This window comes from Acomys minous (genome assembly GCF_964271855.1).
Source record: "Acomys minous genome assembly, chromosome: 12".
NCBI lineage: Eukaryota > Metazoa > Chordata > Mammalia > Rodentia > Muridae > Acomys > Acomys minous.
The window spans coordinates 58,160,108-58,184,355 of record NC_140493.1 but is presented as its reverse complement, the minus strand read 5'-3'; the positions used below and the strand labels follow the sequence as shown (position 1 = coordinate 58,184,355).

The 24,248-nt window shown below is 39.8% G+C and overlaps 1 protein-coding gene across 32 annotated transcripts in view; it reads left to right on the top strand.

Moving 5' to 3' along the window:
- The window catches only part of RIMS2 (regulating synaptic membrane exocytosis 2), a 458,924-nt gene that overhangs the window by 131,649 nt on the left and 303,027 nt on the right, over positions 1-24,248 (top strand). For all 32 annotated transcript variants that reach the window (XM_084751253.1, XM_084751276.1, XM_084751252.1 and 29 more), the window contains one exon: positions 4,617-4,927. In XM_084751253.1, the coding sequence (XP_084607379.1) occupies positions 4,617-4,927 (311 nt within the window). The remainder of the gene's footprint in view (positions 1-4,616; positions 4,928-24,248) is intronic.

Genomic DNA, 24,248 nt, shown 5'->3' with positions numbered 1-24,248 from the left:
CCAACTGTGTAATTCACGGATTCTTTTGGTTTTCATTTTATTAGTGTCTGCTCTGATTTATTGTCTATCTCGGGTTATTGCTTTGACTTTGGCTTGTGTTTGTCTCCTGAGAGCGTGAAGCACATCAGTGAGTTCTCAGTCTGAGATCTCTCTGATTTTACGTGTGGGCATTGTAGCTCCGCACTCAACTCTGTATACCAGCGTTCTCATCAGTTGTTTTCATTTTCATTTCATTCTAGCAGGCTTTTAATTTCCTCCAGTTCTTTAGTGAGTCTCCAAGTGTTTGCTTAGTCTCTGTAGCTTTACTCCCTATTTGATTTCTAGTTTTATCCTACTAAATTCTGCTAAGGTCCAAAAAATGATTTTGACTTTAAAAAAATGAAGCCTTTCTTTATGGCTTAAAAGATGATCTATTTTAGAAAAAGTTCTTATTCATACCAAATGGTGTGAATTTGAGAAGCAATCTCCCCCTCCCCCTGCAAAAAAACCAAAAAGCCTGCCCATTTTGTCTTCATGTGTGCATGTGGATGGGAATGTGAGACGGTGGACAATGCAGACAGAGGTGAAGTGAAGCCGGCATTTGATACCAATTGTGTTCCATTTCTCCTTCTTCTTCTTCTTCTTCTTCTTCTTCTTCTTCTTCTTCTTCTTCTTCTTCTTCTTCTTCTTCTTCTTCTTCTTCTTCTTCTTCTTCTTCTTCTTCTTTTTAAGATATTGTCTGTATAGAGGACAGTGTGCTTGGTTAAATTTAAAAGCCTCTTTTACTTTCTTAATATTTGATATTCTTCTAACTCAGTCAGCCTCCAGGACGTCCTAGCGCCCACGGGCACATTGGTATTTCAGAGTGAAGTCAACAATGTATTCTGCTTCTCTTCCCAGGCTCCAAACAGAGCATAGGCTCCTGCCCATGTCACATGGCGCTCAACAAACTGCCACTTGAAACCTCCTGCCACTCAGACCGACACTGGTGGCTCTGCGCCTGTCAGACTTCCTTTCTGGTCTCCCTTGCAGTTATTTCAGCTCTTTGCCACCAGCTTTAGCACAGCCCATGTGAACCCTCCTTACCCTTTATATTTGCCATTCTGTAAAGTATAAATATCACTATATGAAGTATAAGCAAGAACGAGTGGAATAGAAGAACCCATGCCAGCCAACGGCAATAAGCACCAAGTGAAAACAGGAGTACGTGGTTAATTTAAAGCCAATGAAATTAGCGTAGCTTATAAATTATTGTTGTTCAATAAATTCTGACATTGTGGGAAGACACTAAGTATTTGTCTGTGCTTTTTACATCTCTCATCACAGCGCCATATTGCCAGGTTTTCTTTAAATCCACTCAACAAAATTTTAGTTTGACAAGTAAGTCTTCTGGATCAATGACCTATTTCTGACATTTGGGTAGAGAGAGGTGGGGAGACAGAGAGAGAGACATGGAGAGAGACACAAGAGATCACACACGCGCGCATATGCTCGCACGCACGCACGCACGCACGCACGCACTGGACATAGCAGGGGTGTTGGGTGTCCTCCCCTGTCACTCACTGCCTTATTTATTTTAGGCTGGGTCTCTCGGTGAACCTGGAGCTCGCATTCTTCAGGTTGGTTCATGCATGGCCAGGTGATTAGTCAGTGTGTTTGCCATGTCTGTTTGGGGTACACTTCTTCTTAATGTCTCAGGTCAAGGTATTAATTTTGTATCCCTGTGTATATCTTGTGTATATGTGCAAATGTGTAGGTATTGGCACAACTAGATGGCCAGTTGTGCCCAGGGTGTGCCTGGCAGATGATGATGGTGATTTACTCACATAGAGAAAATATGGAGGCACTCTACGTAGAGTGACTTAAGTAAAAAATGCTGCCTTAACATTTGCAATAATTGAAGTCTAGGTGCAGTCTGAAAGCTGCTGGCATAAGTAACAGAATAAGGAGAGTAGACCTAGCTTGCTTTCTTCATGTATTGAAGAAAATAAACAATAGAGAAACAGGTATTATTTTGGAGAACTATTTTTTCAAAGCACACAGTAGCCAACAGAGGAGAGTGTAAAGGGCCAGCCTCAGGAACACCAGGGTTAAACCTCTGTTTTTACAACCTCTCAGATACTTATCAAAGATCCCATTAGCCTGCTTTAGCTTGTGTGTGTGGCTGTAACCAGACGTGGCATGCTGCTGTTCATGGGGAACATGCCTAGTCTTGCTGCTTAAGTCAGGGATGTCAGATGAAGCGTGCTTCTCATCTTTGTTCTGTATTCCAGCAATTTCTAAATTGACTGGTGCATTTGGATATATTTATATTTATTCACATCAATCATAGAAAATGGAATTTGTCTATAAAAAGTTGAGTGAGATCACAGTGGGTTTTTTTTTTGGTTAAAAATACTTACTTATTTCTCACAAAATGATATGTCATATATTGGCATTATTCATGAGTAACTAATTTGGGAATTGGTGAAATATAATTAATTGGTTTTATAATATCAAATACCTTATTCTGTTTCCTTCAGGATTACTTCAAAGGACTTCCAGCTAGTAGGCATTTAGATTTTAGTAGTCGCTGATTTATATGGTCTTATTATGCTAATAGATGATCAACTCTTAGTTTCCAAAATAGTAGTAAATTTAGCAGTGAATAAAGGAATGCATTTCTCATGCAACAGAAGAACAAAAATCATAATACAAATAAACAAATACAATGCTGTGTGATACAAACTACACAAATAATATGAACCAGTTTAATGGAACATTAAGCAAACCATTTAAATAATATTTTTCAAAACACTCTTATTTCAGAGAAAAATAGCAGGTTGGATGCAGTGATGGATAATTATCTTCTGAGCTTATTTCTGCTTTGCTGTTAATTACTAGGTGCAGAAGGCTTTCTTGTGCTGTAATTACCGATTTTGTTGTATGTCATTTAAATGTGAAAAATGTCCAGAAACATGGAGTTTGATGAGAGTCAGTGTAAGCAGATGATCAGTCCTCATTTGAAATATGTGATTACATTGCATTCCATGAAGACATATTTATTTCTTTATAGATTTTCTTTTTGACTAACCAAAAAAGATTTTTTTAGATAGAGGCAAAGAGTTTTCTGGTGACATAGCAATAATGTCCTTTTGGATTCTGAAAATATATTTCAATTACAAATTGGAAGTGATGAGAAAGGGACATTGTTGTCTAATGGGTGTAGCATTCCAATTTATGAGAAGAAATTTCAAATTCTATTTTGGAATAATTTTGATATAGTTATATTACTGAAGTGTCATGAAAAGTTGTGAAGATGTTTTAGTTTGTTGTTTTATTTTTCCATAATAAAAATCAAATATATTTTGTATTTTTGTGATTTTTTTTTTAATTGATGGACATTTGTTGTATCAGGTACTTTGACTATATTTACTCTACTTCACTCTCTCTTTTTACTCTCTGTTCTCTCTTGCTTCTTTCCAAAATAGTTGCCTGCCTGCCTGCCTGCCTGTCTGTCTGTCTGTCTGTCTGTCTGTCTATCTATCTATCTATCTATCTATCTATCTATCTATCCTCTTTCTTCTTCTTCTTTCTTCTTCTTCTTTCTTCTTCTTCTTCTTCTTCTTCTTCTTCTTCTTCTTCTTCTTCTTCTTCTTCTTCTTCTTCTTCTTCTTCTCTTCTCTTCTCTTCTCTCTCTCTCTCTCTCTCTCTCTCTCTCTCTCTCTCTCTCTCCAGTTATGTACTGTGTTGTGTTCTCTCTTTTCCTCCCTCCCTCCTGCCCACCTTCTCTTGCCTCTCCACTGCATTTTCTCCATCCCTAATCTAGAGTCACTTCTGTAGTATTTTCTTTCTGCATCTGGCTTGTTTGACAGCGCAGAGCTCTCCTGCTGCATTTGTTTTCTGCACACACCACGGTCATTATTCATTATTGGTGAATAAAATTCAGTTGCATATATTTATCTATTCATCTCTTAATAGATGTCTAGGTTAGATCTACTGCTAGCTATTGTAATAGTACAAACATAAGTATAGATGTGAAAGTAAAAAATCAAATATAACAAATTAGGACTAATTAATAGATTTTATTGAAATTATTAGTGTTTTAGCTTTGTTTTAGCCATTAGTAGCTACTTAAAGGAAACAAAACTCTTTAAAGAAGTAGACTGTTTTACCCTTATTGCCTAAAATCTATTATTAACAGGTATTTTATGAATTATTTCTGTTTTTAAAAACTATACAAGACAATGAGTCCTGTCACTCATCTGTAACCTTTATTATGGAAGCTGAGTTACATGGATATGAAGGGTCAGTCCCTGGCTGAAGGGCTTAGCTTCCTGATTTGGAGATACTACGTAAAATTGAGTAATTCCAAAATTCATTTTCTGTTTACTACATCATGCTTCTAACTAAATAAAAATAATTACAGAATACAAACAACTAGCATTTTGATATGGGTTTTTCTGTGTAATTTCATTATAATTATTCTTGACAATTGAAAGAAAGTAAGACTTATTTAACTTATAGTAGCAGTCTTGATGTGATTTTAACTTCAGAAGTACAACCATGCAGTCTTTTGTTGGTTTGAATTTCTCTCATTGTATTTGCCTTTCATTTTGAGGGAGACTGATTTCTTTTATCTGTGTTATTGTGTGCAGGTCATGTGGGTGTGTAATTTGTGCCGAAAACAACAAGAAATCCTCACTAAGTCCGGAGCATGGTTTTATAATAGTGGGTCCAATACACCGCAGCAACCCGATCAAAAGATTCTCCGGGGGCTTCGAAATGAGGAGGCGCCTCAGGAGAAGAAGGCGAAGCTGCAGGGGCCGACCCAGCTCCAAGGTCCCTCGGGTGACTTACCCGTGGCCGCGGTGGAGAAGGGCCGGTCCCACGGCCTCACAAGGCAGGACTCTATCAAAGATGGCTCAGGAGGGAGGCACCATGTTGCCAGCGACATGCAGTCAGACAGGCAAGCAGTTTGTTTGAGCTCTAGGTACAGTTTGCTTGTTTGTGTGTGAGTCTGAGTGACGTCAGAGGAGGACGGCTCTGCGGCGTTGGGAGTTGGTTCGCTACCTCTTTGTGGGTTCTGGAGGTTAAACTTGGGTCATCAGGCCAGTGTGGCATATGCTGAGCCATCCTGTTCCAAGGGTAGTATTCATATTCTTTCCAAACAGACACAAAAATATATGAAATGTTTTTTTTTTTTTTTTTTTTTTTTTTTTTTTTTTTTTTACCAGCAGTGAGTTGATTCAATGTTCTATTCATATTTTTTTTGTAAGTGCTATTTGTGATGTTCAGGATTTGAGCTATGACTGGTTTAAAGTATTTTATGTTTGATATGGGCACGATTATAAGATAGATTTCCTAGAATCAAGAAGTGAATTTCAACAGGACAGCTTTTGTTGCTGTTGTTGTAAATTATAGCCTTCCTATTAGGTGTCAGTTTTTCACTGTAGTCTTTCTTGAGTAAAGACAAAGGCTGTTTTTGTATGTGTGTTTAGTAGGCATTTATGTATTTTCTTTTTATTAAGTTATTTATTTATTTACATCCGGGTTGCAGTGTCCCTTCCCTACACTCCTCCCAGGCCCTCCCTCCCTCTCTCCCTTCCCTCCTCACCTCAATGGCCTCTCCTTCTCTTTCCTTCAGAAAAGGGGAGGCCTCCCACGAATACCCACCTTGCCATATCAAGTTGCAGTAAAACTAGGTGTATCTTCCATTGAGGCAAAGCAGCCCAGTTAGGGAAAGGGATCCGAAGGCAGGCAGTGTTGCCGGAGACAGCGCCTGCTCTGGCACGAAGCTCTGCTACACAGATGTAATCTGTGTGCAGGGGCCTAGGTCAGCCCCGTGCGTGGTTCAGTGTGTGTGAGCCCCTAGGCCCAGGTTAGCTGATTCTGTGGGTTTTCTTATGGTGTCCAAGACCCCTCTGGCTCCTTAAATCCTTGCTCCCTCTTCCACAGGATTTCCTAAGCTCCACTTAATGTTTGGCTGTGGGTCTCTGCATCTGTTTCCTTCAGTTGCTGGATGAAGCGCCTCACGCTAGGCTCCTGTCTGCAAGCATAGCAGAGTATCGTTAGTAGTTTCAGGGTGAGCTCACTCTCATGGCGTGGGTCCCAAGGTGGGAAGTCGCTCTGCTCCACTTAAACCCCTGCACATCTTGTAGGCAGGGCAAATTGAGGGTCTCAGGTTCTGTTGCTGGGTTGGTGTCCCGGTTACCAATTCTTCCATTGGAAGTTTTGCCTTGTTGCAGGAGATGTCTGGTTCGGGTTTCATATCCCCCAATGCTAGGAGTCTTAGCTAGGGTCATGCTCATAGATTCCTGGGTTTCTATTGTCCTAGGGGTGCGCTCTCTCTCTCTCTCTCTCTCTCTCTCTCTCTCTCTCTCTCTATATATATATATATATATATATATATATATATATATATATATACACACACACACACACACACACACACACACATATATATATGTATATATATCATGGATAAATCTATTTCATGGTGAGAAGATTTGAAGGCAACTTTCAAATGTACTTTTAAAATTCATTAAAAGCCATCATGATGTACAATAGCCCTCTTTGATCATTATATATTAATTGTACATGTTGATAGATTTCAATGTGATGTATATACGCATGCAAATAGCATGTACTTCTTTCTCTTTTATACTTTTTATTTGTGGTTAAGTAATTAGTCTAGAAGTGTGCTTGGGTCATTGAGTATTATTTTCTGTTTGTCAGTTGTTCATTCTTGCTTTTTTGGTCATCATAAAATTCACAAAATGTTTTTTTTATTATAATAAGCTATTTTGAAATGAAAGCCATATTTTATGATAATATGTAAAAAAAGAACTAAGGAAAATATGTTAATAAAACATTCTATAACTGGATTTTATTCTTTCCCTCATTTTGATTATTATGCTTTTTATGATTATGATTATGATTTTGTTTTTAAAACAGGGCTTCTCTGTATTGACTCTGTAGGCCAGGCTGGCCTTAAACTTAGAGATCCACCTGCCTCTGCTTCCTGAATGCTGGGACTAAAGATGTGCTTCACTACCGCTCACCTTCATTTTGGTTTCAAAATTCCCATTTTACATCTTTCAATATTATTCATCTCTAAGCATACTAATGTAGGTATTTTAAACATGATTTTGTTTTTTAGTCATGGAACAGGCTTACATATTAGAGCAATTTCATTTTGTTTCACATATATATGTTGGTTTTTCAAGACAAGATTTCTCTGTGTAGCCTTGGCTGTCCTAGACTCGCTTTGTAGACCAGGCTGGCCTCAAATGCACAGCAATCCACCTGCCTCTGCCTCCCAAGTGCTGAGATTAAAGGCATGTGCCACCACCATCCAGCTTGTGTGTGTGTGTGTATATATATATATGTATTTTAATTTTTTATTAATTTATTCTTGTTACATCTCAATTGTTATCCCATCCCTTGTATCCTCCCTTTCTTCCCCCCTCCCATTTTCCCCTTATTCCCTAGAGTCTTTCTCTCTTCAGTCTGGGCCTCTCTTTATCCTCCTACTGTATTTTTTTGGTGGCAGTTCTTTTATTTAGTGATATAAACATGCTACTTCTTTCCTGTCCTGAAAGCTTCCTGATGCCAGGTAACATGTGGTGATTGGTTCTTCTCCCTCTTTCTGTCTTGAGAATCCCCTTCAGCTTCCTGCCTGATATGTCAGTGGAAGAAGTCTTGTTCCGCATTGTGCTGCCCAAGGTTGCAGCGTGCTCACCTGGCTGATGTGGTTGCAGAGGCTCAGTGGTTAAGTGCTCATCTTGGGGCGTGGCTTATGGGCCTGTGCCTGGTACTGGACTTCTTTGCCAGAGCCTTGGTGCAGATTCTCCAGCCTAAGAGCTGACCCTAGTTTATTTCTCCTTTATGGCTTAGAGTCTGGGGGAGGAGTTATGTGGTAACTTTTTCTTGTTTTCTGCCAAGATGCATTTTGGGGTTTCAAAAGCCCGTGGTGTCTGGCCCAGTGTTCTCTTTTTCTGCCACCTGAGGATCTCGATGTAGAACTCTGAGCTACTTCTTCAGCACCAGGTTTACTTGTGTGTCACTAACCTTTCCTTCCATGGTAAAGTGTTAACCCTCTTAAACCAATGTCTCTCAGCCTTAGTTCTGAGACCCTTTAATACAGCCCCTCATGTTGTGATGACCCCAACCATAACATTATTTCTGTTGCTACTTCACAACTAATTTTGTTACTGTTATGAATCACAATGTAAGTGTCTGTGTTTTCCAATGCTCCCAGGTGACCCCTGGGAAAGGTCATTTGACCCCAGGTTGAGGCTGCCTTGAGCTGTAAGCCAGCCCTAATGAAAAGCTCTCTTTTGTAAGAGCTGCTGTGGTCATGGTGCCTCCTCATAGCAGTAGAACAGTGACTAAGACACCTGCCTTTGGTAGCTCATAGGAAGATGGTTTGATGTGTCAATAGCTGTTAAAATTGAGGGCTATTTGATCTGGAGAGATAACTCTCGTGGTTTTAGTGCCATTTTGTTTCACCTCCTGTTTGCTACATTTCATCTTCCTGGCTTCACTGAAATTTCATTTGACACCAAAATGTTTAAGACATATTATAAATTGGATTAAAAAAACTTTCTTTATAATCAGACTTTCAACAGTAGTATTTTAACATATTCGGAGATGTATGTGTTTATAAAGTGCTGACAATGTGCCTAGAGCATTTAAAATTTACCAAGTGGAATACATGTGGGTTAGGGCATATGTATCTCATTTCTATGAGCTCTCTGAAGAAACTGTGGCACAGCACTCATGAATCTTATTTAAAATGGTTATCATAAATTATGTTGTGAGAAAAGAGTGTGAACACGAGAGAAGTCAAATAAAAAAGATAAAAGTTTTCCTACATCTTTTTACTTTTTGTTCCTTTTTGCAGAGATGGGATTGAATCCCAGGTTTTTGTGCATTGCTGGGCAAGTGTGCTATTAGGGAGGTACATCTCTCAGCAAGGAAAATCATTTAGGGGGAATCAAAGTATGATTAATAAATATAAGGGATAAAACTCTGATGATTGTCTCTAGAGGAAATGAATCTTAACACGTTGGAAGCAAATATGCCTTATAAACTTTATGCCTGGATATTTCTTCCTGTGCCTTCTAGATTATCTAAGGGAACAACAACAACAACAAAAAAGCAGTTGTCTTAGTTTTATTTCTTGTTTCTGTGATAAAAATTCTTGACAAAAGCAATTCGCAGAAAGCTTATTTCAGCTTGCAGTTTGAGCTTATAGCCATCACTGCGGCAGGGCCACAGCATAGTGAGCTGGGCACGTTGCACTCTGAGTCACTGCGCCCGACTCAGTCTCTCTTTTTCATGACGTTTAGGACACCTGCCCAGGGAAATGGTGTCACCCACAGTGGACAGGTCTTCCCACCTCACTCCTGTCACGATAATCTCTAAGAGGCTTGTGCAGTGTCCTGTCTCCTAGTCAGCTCTACATTGCATCGAGGAGATATCACCTTGATACTTGGGATTAACCACAACAGTAACGACAGTGACTGTGTTTGGGATTAGTTTGGGGGAATTCTATCCACTCAATAGATAGTTTCTATGATGGATGAGTGAAAGCTGTCACACTGTCCTTCCTGTTACTGATGCCTTCCTGCCTTTTGGTCTTTCATTGACAGAATTATCAGTCAGTGAACTTGAAGATCGTAGACATGCTCTCACATAGCATATGTATGACTTTTTTTATATTTAAGAATGTGATAGGACCTCTTTAAAGTCTTTTTAAAAAGAAAATGATGTATATTGACGCATCTACAATAGAACTCCTGCACCTAAGGCTTCGGGGTCATAGTGGACGAGGCGTGGGAAAACTGTAAGAGCCAGAGGAACAAGAAGTGTGCTGTGAGATTTCATCTCCTAGAAATGTTGGGGGAAGGAGAGTACTGTGTCAGAGAGACAGAGACAGAAAGACAGAGAGACAGAGAGACAGAGAGGGTCAGAGAGACAGAGACTTTCTGTACTCATGAGATCCCATCAACATGGCTGCCTAAACAAGTCCTGAACAAGGATGGCACCAACACTAACATGAAAGGGAGAATCTCATGGAACCTCAACCTTAGTCAAAGAGCTATGGCAACTAAGGAGTGCTAAGGGGAAAAGAAATACACACACACACACACACACACACACACACACACACACATATGTATCTACATGTTAGGTTATATAAATATATACTAAATTATATATTCATTCCAGGGAACAGCCCTCAAATTGATTATCCTACACCAAGTGGTCAATCCTGAAATTATATACATAAGTAATTTTATATAGACTGAGTAGATTGTATTTAAATATGTATATATATGCGCATATATACACATACAATGCATGTATATACGTAAGGACGGCTAAGGAAATAGAGGTCATGAGTATGAGAGAGCAAGGGGCAGGTTGGGAAGCATTGGAGGAAGAAAGGGATAATGATGTAATTATTTTAATTTCAAAAATAAAAATTATGTGTAATACATTAAAAATCAATTTGACCAAATAGAAGCCAATCTGTTCTGTTCTTTTTGAATAACTTAAATCTCTCAACCCACCCACCTCCCTCCCTCCCTCCCTCCCTCCCTCCCTTCATCCCTCCCTCCCTCCTTCCCTCCCTCCCTCCCTCCCTCCCTTCATCCCTCCCTCCCTCCCTCCCTCCATCCCTCCCTCCCTTCATCCCTCCCTCCCTCCCTCCCTCCCTCCCTCCCTTCATCCCTCCCTCCCTCCCTCCCTCCCTCCATCCCTCCCTCCCTTCATCCCTCCCTCCCTCCCTCCCTCCCTCCCTCCCTCCCTCCCTTCATCCCTCCCTCCCTCCTTCCCTCCCTCCCTCCCTCCCTCCCTTCATCCCTCCCTCCCTCCTTCCCTCCCTCCCTCCCTCCCTCCCTTCATCCCTCCCTCCCTCCCTCCCTTCATCCCTCCCTCCCTCCTTCCCTCCCTCCCTCCCTCCCTCCCTTCATCCCTCCCTCCCTCCCTCCCTCCCTCCATCCCTCCCTCCCTTCATCCCTCCCTCCCTCCCTCCCTCCCTCCCTCCATCCCTCCCTCCCTTCATCCCTCCCTCCCTCCCTCCCTCCCTCCCTCCCTCCCTTCATCCCTCCCTCCCTCCTTCCCTCCCTCCCTCCCTCCCTCCCTCCCTCCCTCCCTTCATCCCTCCCTCCCTCCTTCCCTCCCTCCCTCCCTCCCTCCCTTCATCCCTCCCTCCCTCCTTCCCTCCCTCCCTCCCTCCCTCCCTTCATCCCTCCCTCCCTCCCTCCCTCCCTCCCTCCTTCCCTCCCTCCCTCCCTTCATCCCTCCCTCCCTCCCTCCTTCCCTCCCTTCATCCCTCCCTCCCTCCCTCCCTCCCTCCCTCCCTCCCTCCCTCCTTCTCTCTCTCTCTGCCTTCCCATTAATTTGTGAGGTTGAATCTGGTCCTTACTGGTTGCCTTCGCTGGCCAGCAGGTTCTGGGGATTTACCTGTTTCTGCCCTCTCAGTGCTACAGTTGTAGGTCACATCTGGCTTTTTTTTTTTGAATGACGGGGATCTAAACTAAATCAGTGTGCTTGTGTGGCAGGCACTTTATGAAGTCAGCCATCTCCCCATCCCCTAATTTAAATATTAAAAATATACACATGTATACACAAAACCTGATTCCTATGCTTAGTAGAAATAAATTATTTTCCTATTTTCTTCACTTTACTGACCTACAAAGATAATTGAATATGTGCCAGGTTGCTCAGGACTTTCTTAAGTTGCTCTGTCCCGCATAGGGTGGCGTTTGTTCTGTATTTCAGCTGTTTTATTAAGGATTACGTTAAAATGAACTGATAGTGAGCTTGAAAAGTCTCCACTGTACCTAGAGTTCCTGCCGTGATTTCATCCTGAGTAGCATACATGTGCAGCCAACACAGTTCTCAGCTAAAGCATAGCTAATAACGTGTTTAAGGCACAGTGAACATTTTCTTTCTGAGGCAGGTTGCAATGGATGAGTAGTGTGAGCTAGAAGGTCTGTGTGGTGCTGCGTGTGTTTGACGTTGCTTCCCCACTGCAGTTTGTTGTCTTGCCTCTGTGTTTAGCAAGGATGCAGAAAAGGCTTCTGGGAGCCTTTGGACGTAAAGGTTGGGGATAGGTGAGTATGTGCAGGAAACAGAAAGTAACCTGTGCTCTGTATACAGTGCCTCTGTCACTGTAGAACGTGAGGTTTCACTAGTTATGTATCTTTTGCTTGATAATGAAAATGTCTTAAAGCAAGTATTTTACTAATTAGGTACTTAACTGACTTGGGTAACCTGCATAAAATTTTGTCAACATTTGCTGGCCACTAGAGGGCCTGTAGCCACTGAACTTGCAAAAAGAACCCCAGATGTTGAAAAACAACTTCGTTGACTTTAAGACTACTATTACAATAGCAGCAGCAGCAACAACAACAACTATAACAACAACAGCAACAAAAATTCTTTCAGAAAGCCACCTAAGTGAAATTTTCTTCTATAAAGTAAGAGAAGACTTTTTAAACAAATTTAATGTGAAAGTCATGTGTGCTCCATTTACCACCGTGTTTCTAGCATCCTGGACAGACATTGGTACTGACACTTCTTGAGTAGTGCCTGAGAGACTTAGCTGTGAAATGCAATTAACGTCCAAGATAATACACAGTCCAATGTGGACGTGCTGTTAACATTGAGATACAGTATAAATACAAACTCTTCTGTTTGAAAGCTAGAAAAACATCTTGGCACGTGACTCCATAGTGGACATATATAAAAGTACTTCTGGATGAGGGATATGCTTGGGGTTTGAAAATTACATGTCCTAATTGATCTTTGTTGGTAGAACATACAAACCATCCTACCTAAAAAGGATACTTATATTTCAGACAGAGATAAGAATAAAACTTCTTAACTTTTTTATATTTTATATTTTTGTTAGTCTTTCTTTTCAAATATTAAGTATAGTCTAATTGTGACATTTAAAAATTTTTTCATTTTCTTCATACGTTGCCTAAAAGTTGAAGTAATATACAAAATCCATATACTCTTAGGTTTTTTGTGTGTAGGCCTAAATAATACTAAATTAAAATTTTTTATCATTGAGACTTAAAAGTTATTTCTTTCAAGATAACAGTATTATTGCTGCTGATATAACTTTGATAAAACTACTACGGTGGGTGCTGGAGAGCATTTGCTGCTCTTGCAGAGGCCCTGGTTTGGACCCCACAACACATGGCAACTTACAAACATCTGGAAGTCCAGCTGCAGAGGGTACTCACTAGGCCCTTTTCTGGCCTTCATGGTTCACAGACATACATGCAAACAAAACTCCCAGAAATAAAACGACTTCACTGCGGTGATTTAAAAATGTTTTAAAATTATGTTCTGTTAATTGTTTAACTTTTTCGCATCTTCGTTCAGTTTTAGTAAAGACCTTGGCATTGTTGGGGGTAATATTTTCATATGCTTCCAATGTGTGTTTCTTCTCTTCATTATATTCCTTGTCCTGTGCACTTATTCCATGCAGGTCAAAGTAAACTGAGGCACGGTGTAGAGATGACGACTAATCACTCAGCAGACTTATCTCTGCGGAAACAAAGCTAGGTTCTCTGGGCCGGTACTGCTTGTGGCCAACGAAGAAAAAGAAAGAAAGGGTAAAATAATATCACACGCACACGCGCACGCACTCACGCACGCACGCACGCACACACACTTGGTGGATGAAGCAAGGTTCAACAAGCTGTAACAACTTTACTTTTCCCCTTAGCCTTTTTGTACCACATAAGACAAAACTCTCTTTCTAAGGAAACTGTAACTTCATAGCTACAAGTTACATATTCTCTGAAAACAGTCACCCCAAAGCCATTTTTCACAAACAGATTACAATCATTACACAAAAGGAAATTACAAGGATTATTGATTATATATTTTTCTTTTGAGACTCATACCTAGCTAAGCATTTCCCATCTATCTTTCTCTCCACAAGTACATTGTAACCCCAAAGCAACCATCCTTTTGTCATTTATCAACAGAGTTTAAGCAAGCTAAGTCTGTAGCAACAAGCTGTTCCCTATGTTCAACTGATGATGGTCTGCATTTACCAAGAAACAGATCATCTGCCTTGCACATCTTATTTTTGAAGTCTTGTTCAGCTAAACCAGCTAGTCATCTGTTCTCTATTCTTATACCCATAATAGAATCATTTACTTTTTGTTCATAACCCTGCATCCATTGCAACCTGTCCTCAGAAAGAAAATGTTCACTGTGCCTTAAACACGTTATTAGCTATGCTTTAGCTGAGAACTGTGTTGGCTGCACATGTATGCTACTCAGGATGAAATCACGGCAGGAACTCTAGGTACAGTGGAGACTTTTCAAGCTCACATCAGTTCATTTTAATGTTCACGATGCACTCCAAAACCTGTCACCATGTCCCTAGGTCTCAAGACCCCTAGGGACTCAGACCCAACCTGGAGTGGATGGTTTCTCTGGTCAGAACTTGTCACAAGCCTATTTCTCTCTTGCTAGTACAACTAATGTGCTTGTGACGCAGGAAAGCTCACTGCCCTCTTTTCTAACCTGCGCAGTCCTCACTGCTCTACAAGGTGGGGGGCACATTCTACTCTTAATTCTAACTTTATTATAACTTTTTGGCAAGATAATTTAATCCATCTCCTTAAACTTTCTATCAACTACCCTAAGTTCCTAAAACTATTCAAATCAGATCAGGAATTCTGTAAAATCATTAATTCATCTAAACAACATTATATGGAAATCTTATCTTCAGAATGATCTGCAGGAAAATTACCAACAGAGTGAGCTACCTCCCAGGAAGCCGTCACGCCAGTCAGTAGGCAGTGAGGGTCTCCCCACGCCCACTCACACTGTGCTGGGTGTACGAGGAGGGCAGCAGTGACAGACAGGAGAAGGCACAGCGGCAGAGAGAAGTAATCTGGAGACCAAGGCCCTGAGGCTGCGCCTCTCCAAGGTACATCCATCACAGCTCTGCGAACAGTGGACCTTCTCCAGGAAGCTCGCCTGCCCACTGCAGCCAGCTCCTCCTGCATGGTGTCTGCCAAATTTTCATGTTATGATTAAAGTTGAACATATCTGCATTTAAGAATATTTTAAATTTATTTTTATTTTAAAAACTATTTGCTCTTATCTTTTTTCTACTGATTTGTTGATATTTATTACAATGTGTTTTTTAAAAATAATTCTGTGTAACAAATGACACAAACTTAGTGGCTCCAGACACCTTGGATTTATTAACTTACAGTTCGTGTGAGTCAAAGTTAGTTAACCTAAGTCCTCTGTTCAGGCTCTCTCCGGCTGAATTCAAGATGTTCACAAGGACCGTAGTCTCATCTGATGCCCCTGGCTGTCCGCAAGAGTCAACAGGCTGTGAGCATCAGGGACTGCGTTCCCAGTTGCTTTGGTGCCACACAGCCTGGTAGTTTGTTGTTTGTTATTTCAAGGCCAACAGGAGAGTGTCTCTCTGACTTCTGTTTCTAACATCTAAACTGTTTTAAAGGGCTAATATGATTGACTCAGTCACCTGCGATAATCTCGTTTTTTTTTGATTACCTTAGAAGTAACTTAGCGGGGCGGGGGGGGGGGGGAGGGTAATTTCATCTGTAAAGTTACCTGCCTTTGAATATTCAACGTGACCTAATCATGGGAGTGATGTCATTTTCACAGACCCTGCCCACACTCAAGGGAAAGGATGATGGCAGGTGTATGACCTCCACCTCCTAGGTGGGTGGGGAGTGTTGGAGAGTTAATTGCAAATAGTCCCCATCTCCACTTTATCATTAGCATTTGATTTTGTTTATATTATTCTTTTCCTAATATATACATGCTATATTGGGATATAATTTCTCTTAGATGATATTTGATTTTTTCTTGGGAAATGGAGATATAACTTAGATGGTATCAGTTAATCTTTTCAAAACTGTACAACTCAGTGATTTCTAACATATCTTTGAGCTCACACAACTATTACCATTGTGCAATTTCAGAATATTTCAATACCTACAAAAACAAACCCCAGACTATTAGTTAGCTATTGTTTCCTGTTCCCTGCCCGCCCCTCTGGCAACCATCACTCTATTTCCTGTTCTGTGGTTTTGCCAGTTATGGACATTTTGTAAAAATGCCATCATGAAATATGTAGATTTTAATTTCTGACTCTTTAGCACACCATTTTCCAGAGTTTATTCACTGTCAAAATCCAGTAATTCATTCATTCCTATGGCCAAGTGGTGATTCATTGTATGGGTGTACCACATTTCATTAATTTATTTACCAAATGAAAGGCCTTTCAGCTGTTTAGGTGTCATAGTCACTTTTTCCCTATTATGATGGTGCTGCTGTGAACACTTGATGTTTCTGTGTGGACATATAATTTCAATTCTCTTCATGTGTAATTAGCCTAGTGAATTGGTCTTGTTTGCATTTCTCTAATGTTGAACTTATGCTTATTGGCTATTTATGTTTATTTGGATGACTTTTACTAAAATACTTTAAGTTTATTTAAAAATCCTCTTTACCAAAATCAAAACATATTCTCAAGATTTCTTCTAAGTACAATGATACTGTTAAATTGTAAAATAATGATTTATCTGAAATTTCTAACAGTGTGGCAGGAGGTACAGACTCAGCCTTTTAAAATATGATGATTCCACTGTCTTATACTTTTTAATGAGTGATAAATATTTTCCTTCTACTAGCTTGAGATGTCATATTTGTAACATATGTGAAATTTTACATGCTAATGTGTATTTAAAACATCCGGTTCTGTTGCACCAATCTTCTGTACAAACTCAATCGCTAGTTATTTTTTAAAAAAAGCAGTCTGAGCTGTTAGACATTGGAAGCAATTAAACTTGGTGGCAAAAGTTTTAGTAATATATTTAAGGTCATAGATATTTAATTAATTTTCTTCAGCTGTGTGTTGGAGGAAGTAGTGAGTGAACTTGGAAGGTCCTAAGGAGTGGAGAATGTAACATTTCAAGAATAATACTATGTAGTTTGGATGTGTTAGTACCAGATAAAAGAAAAAAACTAATTAAAATAGAATTGAAGAACGAGAGAGCCTTCCCCTGTAAATACATTTATGTCTTTGATAAAGACATAAAAGTTTGAGTCAGTAAGCCTGTACTTACCATTTCTGCCACCAGATGGCAGAAGTGCACCTTGAAAAATGATGTGCAACTCAGTTGATCCAGCCAAACTCACTAAGGAGATGGTCTCGCCTTTAGACTAGTAAATGGATTACATTTACATCTGTGATTGTGAAAATTAAAACCCCTGCCTTTTCGTATTTGAAGCTGGTATTTAAAACTAAATATATATATATTTGTAGTTCTGAGATTTTTCATGCACCAGATTTGTATTTACTAGTGCACATTTTATAATTGCCTTCAATCCCACAAACACTTCAATATAAACTTCTCAGCATCAAGTGTTCAGTCCCTCCTAAAGTTGTAGTCTCTTGTCATCCATAACCAAGCAGATGGTACGGTCGACGGTCTTGCACCTCAAGTGTAAACAATGAATTCTCATTTTCTAATCTTTTTCGTGTTGACTATCACATTATATTTGTTTGTGATTTTTGGTCACTTCAATCTCAGAAACCTTTTGTTTTCAATAGAGGTACTGTTGCTGGGTTTGTGTGGACATCGGCTTTCTTGTTTCCTCCCCAGGCTCTCTTTTCAGGGAATTTGTGCATTGTACCTTGTTTACAGAACCATACTATCTAAACGAAGATATGACAAAATCATTTTTAATGCTTCCCAATTTGTACTTAAAAGAAAATTGAATGAAGTAAAATGGTATCATTTCTCCCTTTCCTTTCTTCAGGTCCTCCCACGTGCAACCCCTCAATTGTTGCCTCTCAAAATCATAAACTCTTTTTCTTTCTTTCTTTCTTTTTTTATTGTTATACACATGTACACACAAATGCCCACATAGAAATACAGAGCCCATTCGGTGTTACTTGTATGTACTTAAAGCTTTACAAAATTTCTCACTGAGCCTGCTTATTTTCACTAGGGACCTGTGTGTGTGACTGCACAGAACTCTAGGGGGCGGCCGTTCCTTAAATATGAGTGCTACTGCCAGAGAAATAATCTACACACATTGACTGTCAATTGCATTAGAATGAATCGAAATAAAGTGTAAAACTGAAAAAAAAAAAATAGACTTGCAAATATTTTTACCCTACTCGTTTTTATCATTATGATTATTTTTATTTTTTTAAAATTCTTTTTGAGACAAGGTTTTGTCGTGTATCCCAGGCTGACTTTGTCTTTTCAGTTCTCCTGCCTCTGCCTGAAGATGCTGGGGTTACTGTCGTACAGCAGCATGCTTGGCTTTTTTATGCTTTACTTGTATGTCACAATTATTTTTTACTTACAAAAATTGAATTTGTTCAAAGACTAAAATTATTTTCTTTTACTTAGCCTCATTTTCCAGTAATGTTCTTAAAATCTGTTGCCATATTTGCGAACATGTTCATGTGCACTAAAGTTCTTCAAGGTCCTTACGAGGGTGACGACCTAGTGTCCCTTTTTAAAGCTTGCAGGGCAGAGGGAGCATTAGCTGAGTGTCACAGAAGACACTCACACCTATGTGTACCATGTAAGGATCAACTGAGTCCTTTTTTTTTATTCTATTGTGTTAGATGCTTCCTTTAAAATTTTTCTGTTTTAGTTACCGACTTGGTTTATTTTTTTAATCATTAAATGAATTTTAGCCTGTCATTAGGATAAATTTATAACAACTTCTGAAATGGCCCTAAATGTGTCTATCATTTCGTGCAGCAGACTTATGTGAAGTGGGATTCTCAGCATGGATGATAATAAAAATCAAGATATTGATTAACTCTGAAAAACACTGTGCATGGTCTGTGCCTTATTGTATTGAATACTTAGTCAAAATTTAACTTTTTATGTGAAAGCAAATAGGCAATGCATTTTATCAGCATGCAATTTGGCTTTATCTTTAACAAATGGTAATGTTATATAGGCCAGAGAATTATTTTAAAATAAATATCTATACATTCTATTAGTAATAAATGGATATTTGGTGTATATATTTTACATGCCTGTATAGTTGGGTATAGTATACAGATTTCTTTGCAAAAATGGGAAAAATTTAAGAAGCCCTGACTTAGTCTGTGGTACTTCCTGTATTTTATTTCTAGTACTATTTTGTGTAGAGAATGCAGAATCAGTAAGAATGCTGTGTATTGCAGACACCTACAACCTAGTAAGTCAGCACTGCCTGTGCACTTACAAAAATAGATATTTGAAAGCGAGATTTGAAAAGTGTGTGGAACAAAAATAATTTTTTGTTTTTAGTTTTTCCAGACAGGGTAACCTTGGCTGTCCTGGACTCAAAAAATTTTTAAAATTTTTTATTAATTTATTCTTGTTACATCTCAATGGTTATCTGGAGTCACATATATAATATAATTAAAAAATATATAACTGGGAATGAAATGTACAGATTTAATGATAGAATCAAGTAGAGCAAATATGCCTTTATAGACATACTTGGAAAAACTTTAAAGACAGAACCGTTTAGTAGCCAGGAAGCTGAGACTGTACAGTTAAGAAGTGCCTAGGTTATCTTCTACCATTCTTAGTTACTTTATTATGATCCCCTGGGCAAGGTGATTTTGCTAATCCTATTTACCAGTTTGTAGTAGTACTTGAATAATATAGGTAAAAATTCTGATTATGGCTATTTTCAACGAAAATTTAACTTTGCATAATCTATAATGTTCTCTATTTATGTATTTCAAACTGTACACGTTATACATTAATCCTACAGTTATGGAGATTTGTTTATGTGGGGATATTAGATTATTGTTCCAGAGTTTTGCATTATGTTCTGTGGTAGACGGTACAATGATGCTCTCATCTTAATATGCGTGCGCCTATGTGGCAGAAGAGACTTTGCAGATGTGATTAAAGTTTCGGACATTGACTCTTCTGACCTGTGAGGGTGCAGTCAGGTCTTGTGGATTTAGAAGTGGAGAGTCTCCGGATGAAAGCCGGCAGGCAGAGGGAGGAGGAGAAATCCACGGCAGGAGAGGCCTTGGCTATGAGGGTGGGGGAAGGGGCTTTGTGCCAGTGAAAATGTAACTGCTAGAGCTTGGATAGGGTCTTCAATTTATACCCAACAAATGGGGATGCTGGTCTGATAGTCACAGGGACTTGGTTTTTAAATTTTAACTTATTTTATTTCTTAATTAATTAATTGCTGATCATAACCCCTCCCTGCCTCTCGTCCCGGTCCTGCCCTCCCTCTCTCTTCCCTCATGCTTCCTCACAGGGACTGAGTTTTGCGCAGGTTTAGTGAACAAAAAATGAACCCTTTGCTGAAATCTTCCAGCTTTCTTCTGAACCGCTGGACTGTGTTATTTAACCTCAGCATTTGTGGCTACTTGCTAAAAGAACAGTAGAAAACTAATGCGGTCTCTAGTATGCTTTATTTATTTATTTAACTTTCTGCATTATTCAACATTTCTTTAGTAACTAGCAGTCAAAGCTGTGTTAAAAGCCCGTATGATTATAGTGAATCGGTGAACTCACGTGTCTCTATGACCTATGCAAGGCGTCTCTGTAGCCTACATATGAAGGTAGTGATTAATACATTGTGCAGTGCGTATACTTTATTTCATTAGCTCTTTAAAAAATTTCTCGACCCCCCCCTACTCCTACCTAGAGTACTGAAGATTTATGATTCCCGCTATTGCATTTTATACGCATACTTAATGTTTTAGATTAAGACTCTTCGGCAGTGTGGTAGCTGTGAGGTGGTGTTTTGGTTTTAGCCATCATTTATTTATTTGTGCGGATGTGGTGTGCACAGGTGTGTGTGCACTAATGAGTGCTTGCATATGTGAAGGCCAGAGGTTGGTGTCAGAAAGTCTTTCTCAATTGTTTCTGCTCCTGGTTTTATATTAAGATGTACTTAATTATTTATTGTAGTGTGTGCGCACATATTTGTGCAAGTGACCATGGGTGCCAGAAGACCTCACTGAGCCCTTTGGAGCTGGAGTTCAGGTGCTTGTGAACCAACCATATAGTCTGAGGACGGGAACCAAATGGAACCAAATTCTCAATTTCCTGAAAAGCAGCAACCGTTCCTTACCTTGAACCATCTTTCAATACTACCCCCTTAGTTTTTGAGACAGTCTCTCTTGCTGAACTTTCAGCTCACCAGTCGGCTAGGCTGGCCAGCCAGTGAGCTCCAGGCATCAACTGGTGTCCCATCCTCCACCTCTGTGTCAGGGTTAGACACTGTGTACACCTATAATTTTATGTGGGTGCTGGGGATCTTAAGTTCTTTTAAAAATTATATATATGTATAATTATAATTTATTACATCTCAATTGTCCCATTCCTTATATCCTCCCATTCCTCCCTCCCTCCCGCTTCCCCCCTACTCCCCTCCCCTGTGTCTGTGATGGAGGGGGACCTCCTCCCCCTGTATATACTCATAGGGTATCAAGTCTCTTCTTGGTAGCCTGCTATCCTTCCTCTGTGTGCCACCAGGCCTTACCATCCGGGGACGTGGTCAAATATGAGGCACCAGAGTTTGTGGGAAAGTCAGTCTCCACTCTCCACTCAATTGTGGAGAATGTCCTGTCCATTGGCTAGATCTGGGTAGGGGTTCGAAGTTTATTGCATGTATTGTCCTTGTCTGGTGCCATAGTTTGAGCAGGACACCTGGGCCCAAATCTGCCATCATAATGTTCTACTTGTAGGTTTCTAGGACTCTCTGGGTCTTTCGATTTCCCCATTTTCCCATGCTTCTCTCACCTAGAGTCCCAATAGGATGTCCTCCCCTCTGACCCACTTTCCTGGTAAGTGAAGGCTTTCATGGGATATGTCCCTTGGGCTAGTGTCCAGATATAAGCGAGTATATACCATTTGACCCTTTCTTCTTCTGGGTGAACTCACTCATTACAATTATTTCTAGTTTAATCCATTTGTCCACAAATTTCGGGAATTCCTTGTTTTTAATAGCTGAGTAGTATTCCATAGTGTAAATGTACCACAGTTTCTTTATCCATTCTTCTACTGAGGGACACTTAGGCTGTTTCCATGTTCTGGCTATTATGAATAAGGCTGCTATGAACATGGTTGAGCATATGTCCTTGTTGTGTGCTGGAGCATCTTCTGGGTATTAACTCAGGTCTTTATGCTTGATTAACAGGCAGTTTGCTCCCTAACAGTCTTCTCATACTGGTAATTTGGTTATAATTTTTCACTTAGTCAGTTACATTAAATTAAGCATCTTTTCTTATCCACAGTCGCTATTGGATTCATTGCTACTGTGAATTTGCCTAATGGAAAAAAATGAGCTGCCCATCATTTCTGCCTATTGTTTCTTTGTTGAGCAGACATTTTAATATTATATAGTCAAATTCATTTTCTTTTTAATTTTTTGTTCCTTTGGCTATGATTGAGTCATCATCCTTCACTCAAAATCCAGAACTTTTAGCTTTCTAATAAAAAAAAATTAATTAAAATATAATTGTACCATTATCCCCCTTTCCCTTTCTTCTTTCAACCCCTCCTCTCCAACTGTCCTCGTTCCCTCTCAGATTCATGGCTTTTTTCATTATTATTGACACACACACACATAACATATACACAACTTGCTATTTATTATTGTTTGTGAGTATATGACTTCAAAGTTGACCATTAGGGAGCTCATCTCTGGGAAGGACTAGTTGTTTCCCCTCTTAGCAATCATTAATTGTCTGCATTCTTTTTGTCTTTGGGTGACCCCATGAGGTTTCTCCTCTCATTAATATGTTTATTGATGTCATAGTTTAGGTATCATGGCCATAGCTCTCCTGTAATTTCTAGGAGACACAATCGGACAGCCAGCTTTCTGGGTATCACTTATAATCAATCCTTTTACCCCTTTCTGGATGTTCCCTGAGTCTTAGGTGCAGAAGTTATGTTGCAGGTGCATCTCCTGGAGCTGAGCTCTGTTGATCTCTGCATTGTAACCAGTTATGGTTCTCTGTGATGGTTTCTATTTGCTGTAAAGAGAAGCTTCTTTGATGAGCTGTGAGAGTTACACTTGTGTGTGGGTACTATAATCATCATCATCATCATCATCATCATCATCATCATCATCATGATGTTGGTTTAGTGAAGTGGTGTAGAAGGTACCCCTTTATGATTCATGACCTGATTGGCTTGGTTTCCAGTAGAAGGCATGATTCCATCCTGATGAATGGACCGTAAGACCAGTTAGACAGGTGTTGGTTACCGCCAAGATCCGAATGCCACTATGGAACTTTAGGAATATCTCATCACTGTTGTGGGTTATAAGCAGCAGTGTTTGGTAGGATTGCTTCCCTACCTTGGCAGTTGTGTAGCACCTTCTGGCACTGTGAGGGCTCGATTCAGGAAGGAGGCTCTCAGGTCAGATCCAGCCTGTGCTCAAAGTATATGGCACCTACAGAAAGTGTCATGCTTAGCATGTCTGTCTTTCTTCTCTTTTCTTTATTTTTTATTTTTATTTATGGGGCCGGATTCAAGACAGGGTTTCTCTATGTAGTCCTCGCTTTCATGGACTCGCTTTGTAGACCAGGCTGACCATGAACTCACAGAGATCGCCCTGCCTCTGCCTCATGAGTGCTGGGGTTATGGGTGTGTGCCACCCACCCAGCATGATGCCTGTCTTAATTTAGAATCTGCCGTAGATATGATGAGGATTTCAGGTTTAGTTTTTAAGTATTGCAAGCTGTTTTTGCAAGGAGTGGCTTTTAGAAAACTTACCGATCACCAGTGTTTGGAACTATGCAGCCATGTTGGTAACATGGTAATTGTCCTACGTTTTTGGACTATTATCCTTTCTGTCTAGTTACCTACCTTATGACAGTATCGCATTGTAATTTTCTCTTTCCCTCTCTCTCCTCCTTTTATCTCTCCCTCCTTCTTGGTTGTTTTTCTTTTTACACAGATGTGTGTCATTTATGAATAATTTCTTTTTAAATATATAAATCTTCTTTTTAATTATTGGTTCGATGTCAGAAAATAAAGTGATGAATTTCGTGGCATTTTCATACTACGTTAGTATACGTTGCTCGCTTTCCATACAGCCCATCTTCACTCCTGCAACCTGCGTGCTGGTCCTTTTCCTCTTTTTTTCTGTTTGTTTGCTTTGTGTTTTTTGTTTTTCGTGACAGGGTTTCCCTTGTAGTCCTGGCTGTCCTGGCTAGCCTCGAACTCACAGAGATCCTCCTGCCTCTGCCTTCA